Source organism: Neolamprologus brichardi, chromosome 20 (genome assembly GCF_056152115.1).
Source record: "Neolamprologus brichardi isolate AB-2024 chromosome 20, ASM5615211v1, whole genome shotgun sequence".
NCBI classification, from domain to species: Eukaryota; Metazoa; Chordata; class Actinopteri; order Cichliformes; family Cichlidae; genus Neolamprologus; species Neolamprologus brichardi.
In genome coordinates this window covers 22,873,743-22,883,921 of record NC_142123.1, presented here as the reverse complement: position 1 = coordinate 22,883,921, position 10,179 = coordinate 22,873,743, and the positions used below count along the sequence as shown (strand labels likewise).

Sequence of the window (10,179 nt, the reverse complement as noted above, 5' to 3'; positions counted from 1 at the left end):
TTTTTTTTAAATTATACTGTTGTGAACTTTAACATTTAACATGAGAACTGAGATAGGCAGAGCCTTTTTGTTTTTGACAGTTTCTCCTCAATGTTATGCAGTCGAACCCTGGGGTGAATTTCTTGGAATATCCATTCCTGGAAAGCTTAGTGACGGTATTGAGTGTTTTCAACTTTTGAATACTCTTTATCACCGTATACTGGTGGACCTCAAATTGTTTTTGATAATCTTCCTGGTTATCAATAAAGTAAGCGTAAACTGATCAGCTCACCTAGTGTTGCTTACTTTCTGAATTCCTATAGAAGTAATGAGGGTGTACTAAGTTTTTAAAACACTGCTTCTGTATTTTGTCTGAATTTGTGTTTAAATAAATTATGACATTGTATGATATGTAGGTTGTATTGACCTAATTTTAAGATTTGCCAAGGACCAGATTTTTTTTTTTTAATGACCTGATACAAAAACTGTGACTTGAAAGACTGTGTACCCGTTTTTTCACATGACTGTATGTAATCCAAAAATGTTTTAAAATTAGTTCCTTTAGTGATTCTGCACTGTACATTTGGGATCCCATTTTTCCACCTGACACACATGCTACAGTGAGGCCTAAGTCTGACGTTTTGACCTCCCGGGGAGGTTTGACCTATTTCAGTGTTCCACTCCAGTTGATGGGGTTGAGGCGCAGCAGCTCTCTTTCATTCAGGGCCTCCTGGGAACGTGTTAGTGCTCTGTCCCTCCAGCTCTGCTCCATTAGCTGTTCACAAGCAGAGAAAGAAACAAGAAGGAAAAAAAAAAAACCCACCCACACTCAGACACTCGCTGTATTTTTGTAACCTGAGAGCATGATGAAACATTTCCAGGGCACTACCGGATGGGGCCATAACCACAAAAGCATTAATAGTGGATATATAATGTATGTGTGGGGCTGTACCCTCTTGTTCTCATCTCTGTACACCGCCATTGCTTTGCTGTGCTGGATCCTTTGCTCTCGTTCACTGGCCAGATCGAGGCGGTCTGCTTCTCGGAGAGTCTCCGCTTCCTTTATTTTATTGGCCAGCTGCAGCTTTATTGCTGCACATTTCTCCTCTATTTGTCTCTTCAGCTGCTCTCGCAACTCCTTCCTACGGAGATAAAAAGAGCAGCTTTTCTTTGCCAGAAACAACTCACACTGTTGTTTTTCAATATAAAAAGGTCAATGGTATCCTCCACTATTTTACCTGTACTCTTCTCTCTCACTGCTGGTTCCATAGAAGGGTTTTCGCCATACCTGATGATATCTGACACAGCAACTTTCAGTCATTGTCTTTGAAGTCAGCTCTTCAAAGAAAAGAGGGAAATGGCACAAGTGATTCAGTGATAGTGAAATTATGTAGTGCACCTACCTGTAATGCTCTTTTCTCTGCATGATCAGTGTCCTCTGGTGGTTGTGTTGGTGAACATCTGGTGTCTCCAGACTGACAGTCCGTTTATGGACAAATGGTGGGTGTAAAGGGTTCAATCTGGGAATACTCTAAGAAGCATATTTATGGATTTTTCTTGTTGTTGTTTTAAACAATATATTTCTATGATAAACCACACAATTAAGAAATCTCTGCTTACCTGATTGCTTTTCCAAAACTGTGCGGAGTCTGAAATTACGGGAAATTTTACGGTTGTATCCACCAGGCAGCGACCTTGCCGGACAGGAGGTGCGCGAGGAATACAGACTGGCGTGGAAGCTATGGAGATGGCTGCTGTGAGGATAAAGAAGTGAACAGAATTAAAAGAGATACTTTTAAATAAAACCAGTAATACTTAAAAAAAAAAAAAAGGACAACAAATGGAAAACAAAATCTCCCCTTACGTAGTTTCATCTTATACTTCACACTTCTGTTGGCACACCAGAGGAGTCCAATGAAACTTTCAAAGCTTTCAGAGCTCTACTTTTCTTCTTAAAGGTGTAGTTGCCTTAGCATTAAATCAACATGCAACAACACACAAAAAAAAATAAGTCCAAATTTAAATATACCAGATTGCTATAGTGGTGCTAGTTACATTATACTGACGTACCGATGTATGTGTTGAGTGTTTTGCGGTGGCAACAGTTGCCTTGGGAATCAAGTTACACCCTATCAAAAGAAAGCTGCTGCATTAAGTGGTACGCATCAATGCACTCATAAAGAAAGATTAGACTGTGCCAATAGCTATATTTAGGGGGTGTCCCTGGATCTCATCTATGTAGAAAGCCTGAGGCGAGAAGGCTGAATAAACCACTCATGAATCATTTCAACTTTTAACCAGCTTAAAACATTTTATTGAACACATAGTAAAAGTTGTTAAAGGCTAGCCAGCATAATACTGCATAATATTGAAGAAATTCACGATTAAAATTTCAAGTCCTCCATAATGCTAATATTGTTATATTGTCGGGTAACTGCAGTTTGTGTGATAGAAGTGATTTTCTTGTTTCTGGTCCTTCAGATTCCCAGTTTCTCATGGTTCTCCCACAGCCAAGCATGGTACTTGTTTAGCATATGATCATCAGGTTTTACCTTTGACACAAGAATCGAAAAAACAACAAATTAACTTGAATTTAGAGCAAATAAATGAGGGAGCAATGGAAGCAACTGAAGTAAAATAATTGGGATTATACCCACCTGTCTCCACTCATTGATACAGAAGATCCTGTACGAATCGTTGCCGTACTTCCCAATACCGTGCAACTCAATAGGGTAACGCCACTGTTTAGTTAGATACTCATCTACACAAGAGAAAAGGAATTGTGAGGGTTTTTTTTCTGTTTCATATATTCTTACTAAAACCATGCAAAGACTACCAAAAATGGACAATAAAATTACATTAATATATATAAATAAATGGACATTGCTTCTACACAAAGGTAGTTGCTGCTGTAATCCACTAGCAGTCAAGAATATCCACCTGAGAAGCGGATGAGTGTTTTGGCTCTAAGCTCATACAGGCCAAGTGGCTTCATAAGTTCAGACATGGGCTTCCAGTCGGCCTGCCGGGTCACCTCTGCAGATGGATAACGCTCAAAGAACTGCCACAGGACTGGAATGGCCATTTTACCTGTATTAAATAAATGCCAGGCTTCAGCAAAGTTTAATGCAACATCCTGAATAATTAAATGTGTGTGTTGAATCCTACCACTGGTTTTGTTCAGAAAAACTGTGGCTACCAGCAGCTTCCAGGGATCATGGAAAAGAGTTTCCTGTACGAGGTTGAAGGGAGACCGGGGAGGTGTCCACTTCTTGAAGGCCTTCCTCCTCGGTGGGCTAAGTCCTGAATGAGGACAGTGCACAAATTTCTTTAAATTACACACTTTATTTATTTCGTGAATGTTGATCTACATGTCCAATGTAAAAGCATCCACAGTTTCCTGCATTAAACATTACCATCTCTGCTGGATTTCCCACTGAAATAAGGACTTGTTTTCCGCTTGCCTTCCAAGCTTTTGGACTCTAAGCAGACAGGAAACATTTATAGATATTAGAAGAGTGAAGCTGCTTTACATCTTTTGGTCGGGTCCAAAGTTAAGTACCTCATAAAATGACACAACAAAGAAAATCATACATTCGCTGAGCACAAAGTGGTGGAGTCCTATGATGGCTTCATTAATGCAGTAAGATTACTCAATCAATTCTGTCCTCCCTTAGACTAATGATGTGATGCACTCTCTAACAATGGACTATTATTCTTCGCCCCCTCTTTATCAGATCTAAATGTATGCATTTTTTTCTATTTGTAACGTTTTGTGTCAATTAAGGCATTTGGTTTCTTTGATTTTTATGCATTTCTAGCTGCAAATATAGAGGATAATGGGAGACATAAATAACCACTAATGCACTGGATAAGCTAAAAAAAACATGAAAAACTTTAACAAATTGTCAGTCAGTGTGGCTCATACTTACTATTCTGGGATTCTCGAACTGGTGTACAGCTCCCATCAGTGATATCAGGTAACAACGCATGTTCTTCAGCATCTTGACGACTGTCACCGCCAGCCTCCAGGTCAGAATTAGGAGTGTTGTCACCTTTGCTTTCATCACCTTTGTTCTCGCTCTCAGCGGCAGGTTCAACATTCAAAATCGGGGCCGAAGGCTGCAAATCTGCTTTCGTGTCCTCTTGAAGAATAGATGTGTTTAGTTGATTACTTAAAGGAGCCAGTCTGAGTAACTTCTCTCTCAGCTGGCCTCCTCTTTGGGGGCTCTTTTGCAGTTGTACATTGTCCACTTTTTCTGAGGTCAAAGCTTGTAAACAACCATTTAAAGTTTTAGTAGTTTTGTCTCCATTCACATTCACTTCTAATACACATGCAGTCTTCTGTAGTTCAGAGTCAGCATCAATATGATTTGTGTCGTTTGCTGTCTTCACTTTTCCACTTTTAGTATCACTTCTGAGGGAGGAAGAGGCTTGTTTGGATTTATTTGGAGGTGCCTCTAGAATTGCTGTTTCATTTTCTGTTTCCTCCTGCTGTCCCTCTGAAAGCTTTTTCTTTCCTCTCCTCTGCTTTACTTTGTGAGGGGGTGCTTGTGATGGGGTGACAACATCATCTTTGGATGTGGTGAAATCAAAGAGGCTTATGTCTAAGTTACCACTTCCACTTTCCAGGAGGAAAGTGCGTAGGGATGCTCTGGACCGGAACCTTTGCCCTTCGGGACTTAAACAACAGGAAAATCAATTAGATGCTGATCTAAAGGCTTCTGTGGTGAACTTACAGGTAATATCAACAGAGACAAGATTGTAAAAAACACAAAAACAAAACTGAGTCACCTTGTAAAGTAGACATCTAGTTTGCCTGCTGTTTTGCCTGCTTTCCGCTGCCTCACTTCTCTGATCCAGCCAGGGGGCAATGCGGAAGAAGGGCACAAAATATCCTCTTCTTTGAGACTTTGATGATTCATGTCCACACTGCTCTCCAGCTCAGTATCTCATCTAGTAGGATGCATTTTTAGTTTCTTTGGAGTCCTGTCAAAGTGAAGACAACGAATAAAGAAACCTTGGCTTTATTGTTAAACTATTAACCTGTAATTCTTGTTTTGTTTGTGCATGTTTACTTGGACATTTACAAAAACAACACATGCTCATTCCACAGTTTGCTCACATGAAGCCACATTAAAAAAAGGATTGCTGGACATTACTGGCAGCAGATCAACAGCAAAGAGCTAAAACGTTAACAAAGGCGTGTGTAGCATACATGAATGCTGATCAGGCTTCAGATGTGCATCTTCTTGTCTCGACGTTGCTTTCCCGAGTACTTTCTGATGTCAACACAGAAGCAGGAAGTAGCGAGCAAGTGCGAGTCTGCGCATTGCGAGCTACTCGCTACAAGAAACGGTACAGAGTGAAAAAAACAGAACCAAGCGAACTGCAGCAACCTGTTGACAAAAGAGCCTTTGGTGCTTTTTTCAGTTAAAGAGCGGAAATGAGAGCCGTCCTAGCATGGAAGGAAACGATCCGTGAACAATGGTAGGAATCTGGGTGATTAGGTTTGCGCTGTCAGCCTCGTCCCGACGCTCAGATGTAACGCTAGGTGGTTAGCAACGGTGGTTGCTATGTAAACTAGTGTTAGCCTGCTAACTAGCTTTAGCATCGCGGCTATTCAATTATCACCATCTTTCCAATCGCTCTCATATTAGATGTCGTGCATTATGTATTTTCCACAAGTACAGTAGCTTATGATGGTTCTTTGGTAACCGATATAATCATAGACGTATGATCTCTAGTTCTCATTACGGTTTATTTTGGGTGCTGTGCAGAATTGCGTGCTCCTAATAACATATTTTATTAAACAGTCTTTTTAAATAAGGTATTAACTTATTTTCCATTATTTAACATTACATTCTTGTCAGGAATAAAGGTAGTTCTGTTTAGTCCAGCATTTAAAAGATCAGACTTCCCGAAAAAACATCCGAGTAGGTGTTTGGAGAGATGCTTTTGTGCTGTTTCAGAGGGAGAATGGAAATCACAGAGTAACTCACAATACTCTAATGATACAATGCCCACTAAAAAGTAAATTACAATACTTGGTATGTTGCAGGAGTCATCTTGGATAGATGGTTGTATCTGGATAGGAAAAATATGACTCCCCAAAAAGGCAAAAGCAGGACTTTATATACTTAGTAATGATAACTGTGTTTGAGTGAGACATTGTGGGATATGTTAATAATGCTGTGAAGTCACTTGAAACAGTTTAACAGCTTTATTTGTTTTCTAATAAAAACATGCTGTAGTTTTAAATGAGATATTTCCAACATCTTATATGCATAAATGGGAGTTAACTTTTTTGGTGGTATGATTCAATTAATTTTGAGCCACAGATCAATCACATTTTTCACTTTGACATTAGACAAAGACGTAGTCCAGTCCATCTAAAGTTTGACACCTATTGGTGTCCCTACCCCCAGTGGACCCACTAGGGATTTTTATTCATTTTATTTATAAAGGTTTTAATTTCCTGGCTCAAAACTCTATGCACGTAAGTACAATTGATCCGGATATAGTCAAGTAAAAGAGTGAACGTTTTTATCAGATGGCTTAACACAGTATTTGAGTGTGAGAAGATGCCTGAAGAATGGGGAAGTGGTACTGATTTTTAAGAACAAGTGTGCAGTAACTACAGAGGGATAAAACTCGTAAGCCATACCATAGCTATGGGAAAAAGTGTTGTTGAAGGTAGCTTAAAGAGTGAGGTAAGGATCAGTGAGCAGCAGTATGGCTTCATGCCACAAAAGAGCACTACAGATGGGATTTTTGCTTTAAAAGTGTTGATTGGAGGAGTATGGGAATGTCAGAAGGACTTGAGCTGTGTCTTTGTGGATCTGAAGGAAGCATAGGCTGGCAGGAAGGGAACTGTGGTATTGCATGAGGAAGCCAGGAGTTGCAGAGAAGTATGTGAGGGTGGTGCAGGACATGTAATAGGACAGTGCAACAGTGGCGAGTTGTGTGGTACAGATGGGTTCGAGGTGAGGGTGGGATTACATCAGGGATTGTCTTTGAGCCCCTTTGAGCTTTGAAAGGTGCAGGTATAGACTGGAAAGAAGAGGAGTGAAAGTAGAAGCAAGACAGAATACGTGTGTGAATGAGACGGAGACAGGTGACAAGTTTACAAGTAGCAGAAGTAGTTAAGGGGGACCACTTTAAATATCTGGGGTGAACCATCCAAAACAACAGACAGTGCACAAAAGAGGTGGAGGAGAGAGCACACGCAGGGTGGAGTGGATGGAGATGCGTGATTTTCCTTGTTGTTAGGTGCAAACATTTTTTGTATGTTTTGTGTGCGTGTGTGATTTTGTTGTTTGCATTTGTTTGTCCTAGCTAAAGATCTCCTCTTTTTCCTCAAACTCTGAATTTTATGTTTTTTTTTGTTTATTCGGTCTATCCAAAATGAAAAAAAGAGAAAAAGTCAGTGTGCTATATTAAAGAAATTCCCTAGTTCAATACTGAAAGAAGACACTGGAGGTCCCAAGCTAGTTCACTCCTAATTCCAGTCGCAAACCCCAGATCAGGGAGGGAAGGTTGCATCAAAAGGGCATCCAGCATAAAATCTGTGCCAAATCAAATATGCAGATCCATCCGCTGTGGTGACCACTTGGGAAATAAGGTTGCAGCTGAAAGAACCCATTAAAGAAACATTGGACACTTGCAAATTCTCACACTTATGAAACTGGAAGCCATTATTCTCCATGCTTCACAGTGAGTGTTTTCACACCGAAACAGATTGTGTGCATCCTTGCAATCTAGCAAAACTGTTGAATGTTTTCCCTCTTCATACAAACCAGATTTTTCAGTGCTTTTATTTATTTATCCTTTTTTTGTTACACCAGAATTCTTAACATCTATATTTCTAATATTTCTTTCATATTTCTTAACAACATATTTACTAATTCACAGTGTTGCAGTGACATGTTTTGGCTTTATCTTCACTCCAAAGTGAGGTCTGTGGCCTCCTTCAACTGAGTTGCAGGGTTGCAAAACCTTCCCTGTGAGCACTTTGGCAGACAGCAATAACGTCCTTGTAAAATCCACCTCCATGGCACTGCTAGAGGTCAAAAACTCCACAGGGAACCTCCATTATATGATTTCAGTGATGAATGGATCCTCATAGCTGTTGCTCGTGAACTAATCAATTTATTGAAAAACCATTTCAACATAGATCTGTTCTTTTGTTTTTTTTCTGCAGCGTTTATGACCTTGCCTTCAAACCAGATGGTAGCCAACTCATAATTGCTGCAGGGCTTCGTGTCCTGGTAAGGCTTTTCTCTTTTCTTTAGCCTAAAAATTCAAACATTGCAAGAATACTTTCATCGTCCACCTCAATTTCACCTTATTTTTTTTGTTCCAGGTTTACGATGCAACAGATGGCAGTATTATTCAGCCTTTAAAAGGACACAAAGACATAGTGTACTGTGTGGCTTATGCCAAAGATGGTACTAAATTGATTTTCACTACATTTTTCTGTGTCGGTCATCTTATTTTTGTTCTTAATTCTTACTCAGTAGTGCATTCTTCTGCAGGTAAAAGATTTGCCTCAGGCTCAGCAGACAAAAGCATTATTATCTGGACTTCTAAACTGGAGGGTATTTTAAAATATACGTAAGCAGCGCTTTTACTTATTGCTTTAGTATTACAGAGTTGTAGCGTTACACCACGGTGCACAGTCTGTACTCCTCCATCATTTTTTCTTTTATTTGTTTATCTGTAGTCACAATGACTCTATCCAGTGTGTTGCCTACAACCCAGTCACTCACCAGCTTGCCTCCTGCTCATCTGGTGACTTTGGTGAGTGCACCTTAGTGGAGAACTTTGATAAATGTGACCTAATGTAAGTACATAGAGAAATGAAACATCTCAAACTTCTCATATTTTTAGGCCTGTGGTCTCCAGAGCAAAAGTCTGTAAACAAACATAAAGTGAGCAGCAAAATAACATGTTGTGGGTAAGTGAAGTCTGGAGCAGCAACTTTTATGCAGCAGCAGTACATTTTCATTTGTGCGTTTATGTTGCTGTGCATCATTTGCTTGCAGGTGGACAAACGACGGGCAATACCTTGCTCTGGGTATGATGAATGGAGTGGTGAGCATTCGGAACAAAAATGGAGAGGAGAAGGTCAAAATAGAGCGTCCAGGTGGCTCCTCTTCTCCTATCTGGTCCATAGCCTGGAATCCCTCCAAGTTAGTCCTAAGTTATTATAGAAATGGAAGGATGTCTCCACAGATTAACACATAGCCACGTATATTTTTGGACTGTCCTTCCAGATTTTGAGCCCAAATTGTGCAAAATTAGATTTCTTATTTAGGTGAATAGTTTTTGTAGGGCCAGCAGGTGGCAGTGTTCAACCAGTGAGCAGTGGACCTTTCTCAATGATGGACTGAATTATGATGCCTGGGAACAGCTGTCTATGCTCTATGATTCCCCCTACAGCCAAAGCAAAGAGTACAGCAATGAAAACTATGCAGGACCACAGAACAGGTAAATTAAGGGAAAAAGGCGACACAAAGGTGAATGCGGGAAGTAGGGTAAAGATAAAAGCCATAAAAGACAGTAGAGATTTTATTGCTGGGTTGCCTCATATGGGAAAGTTGGTAATCAAATTGTGGTCAGAACATGAGGTCAGTCAGGGAACAGCGTTTGCTAGAGCCGCCAGAGATTCAGGGTTAATAGATGCAGAGGTACATAGGTTTATGCTGTATTCTGTCCTGAATTAAAACAGTTCTGGAAAATTAACATTAAAAGGCTTTGCATCCATTACTTTGCATCACTGAGAGAGTGACTGCCGTGTCCCCTAGCTGAAGGTTGGCTGCTCTGCTTTTCACTGTCATCATTACTTAAATGACAGAAGCCTCATCAGTGCTGAATCTTGTGATTAATGCTTATGTCTGTAGTCATTTTGTTGTGTTTTCACAGGGATGAGCACAATGACATTCTGGCTGTGGCAGACTGGGGTCAGAAGCTCTCCTTTTATCAGCTCAGTGGAAAACAGGTGAATGTCACAACCTACCATAAACTATCATATTGTATGGCATTGTATTTAATATGTATTTGATAACTTACTAATCATCATGTCATGGCTTAATAGCTTAGACACAGAGATACGCTTCACATAAAGATGAGGTTGTGCTTGATGAAGAATCAAACACAGAACATGAGTTTTTATGTGCCATGTGAATCCAAAAGTAA

At 40.1% G+C, this 10,179-nt stretch overlaps 3 protein-coding genes across 6 annotated transcripts in view; 1 reads left to right on the top strand and 2 right to left on the bottom strand.

Moving 5' to 3' along the window:
• Positions 1-473: 473 nt before the first annotated feature.
• Positions 474-1,984, bottom strand: LOC118454621 (uncharacterized). Of its 2 annotated transcripts, XM_035910199.2 has the most exons (6): positions 1,844-1,984; positions 1,600-1,733; positions 1,383-1,510; positions 1,218-1,277; positions 932-1,121; positions 474-754 (listed from the first exon to the last, which is right to left on the bottom strand). In XM_035910199.2, exons 1-6 carry the CDS (start codon positions 1,851-1,853, stop codon positions 644-646), a joined length of 633 nt encoding a protein of 210 aa, XP_035766092.2. In that variant the 5' UTR covers positions 1,854-1,984; the 3' UTR covers positions 474-643. The 2 variants fall into 2 exon arrangements, with proteins under 2 accessions (XP_035766092.2, XP_035766091.2); XM_035910198.2 differs by having other exon boundaries at positions 655-1,121.
• Positions 1,985-2,261: 277 nt separating this feature from the next.
• Positions 2,262-5,322, bottom strand: mbd4 (methyl-CpG binding domain protein 4). The gene is made up of 8 exons (XM_006796434.3): positions 5,198-5,322; positions 4,774-4,968; positions 3,912-4,660; positions 3,396-3,461; positions 3,148-3,282; positions 2,920-3,069; positions 2,637-2,740; positions 2,262-2,531 (listed from the first exon to the last, which is right to left on the bottom strand). Exons 2-8 carry the CDS (start codon positions 4,902-4,904, stop codon positions 2,457-2,459), a joined length of 1,410 nt encoding a protein of 469 aa, XP_006796497.2. The 5' UTR covers positions 4,905-4,968; positions 5,198-5,322; the 3' UTR covers positions 2,262-2,456.
• The window catches only part of ift122 (intraflagellar transport 122 homolog (Chlamydomonas)), a 26,026-nt gene continuing 21,167 nt past the window's right edge, over positions 5,321-10,179 (top strand). The window contains exons 1-9 of one of the 3 annotated variants that reach the window (XM_006796435.3): positions 5,321-5,469; positions 8,183-8,249; positions 8,345-8,429; positions 8,517-8,595; positions 8,705-8,781; positions 8,872-8,938; positions 9,027-9,173; positions 9,316-9,471; positions 9,907-9,982. In XM_006796435.3, the coding sequence (XP_006796498.1) occupies positions 5,426-5,469; positions 8,183-8,249; positions 8,345-8,429; positions 8,517-8,595; positions 8,705-8,781; positions 8,872-8,938; positions 9,027-9,173; positions 9,316-9,471; positions 9,907-9,982 (798 nt within the window). In that variant the 5' untranslated portion in view covers positions 5,321-5,425. Of the gene's footprint in view, positions 5,470-8,182; positions 8,250-8,344; positions 8,430-8,516; positions 8,596-8,704; positions 8,782-8,871; positions 8,939-9,026; positions 9,174-9,306; positions 9,472-9,906; positions 9,983-10,179 lie in introns of all 3 variants that reach the window. The other 2 variants (XM_035910143.2, XM_006796436.3) reach the window with 2 other exon arrangements.

Bases quoted from the DNA above. Each gene is read 5' to 3' on its own strand.
- LOC118454621 (XM_035910198.2), bottom strand. The intron at 1,511-1,599 runs GTAAGCAGAGAT...TATGCTTCTTAG, and splicing joins AGTTTTGGAAAAGCAATCAG to AGTATTCCCAGATTGAACCC. The intron at 1,278-1,382 runs GTAGGTGCACTA...TTGCTGTGTCAG, and splicing joins CAGAGAAAAGAGCATTACAG to ATATCATCAGGTATGGCGAA.
- mbd4 (XM_006796434.3), bottom strand. From the start codon at position 4,904: ATGAATCATCAAAGTCTCAAAGAAGAGGATATTTTGTGCCCTTCTTCC. The intron at 4,661-4,773 runs GTGACTCAGTTT...CTGTTGTTTAAG, and splicing joins CTAGATGTCTACTTTACAAG to TCCCGAAGGGCAAAGGTTCC. The intron at 3,283-3,395 runs GTAATGTTTAAT...GTCCTCATTCAG, and splicing joins TGGGAAATCCAGCAGAGATG to GACTTAGCCCACCGAGGAGG.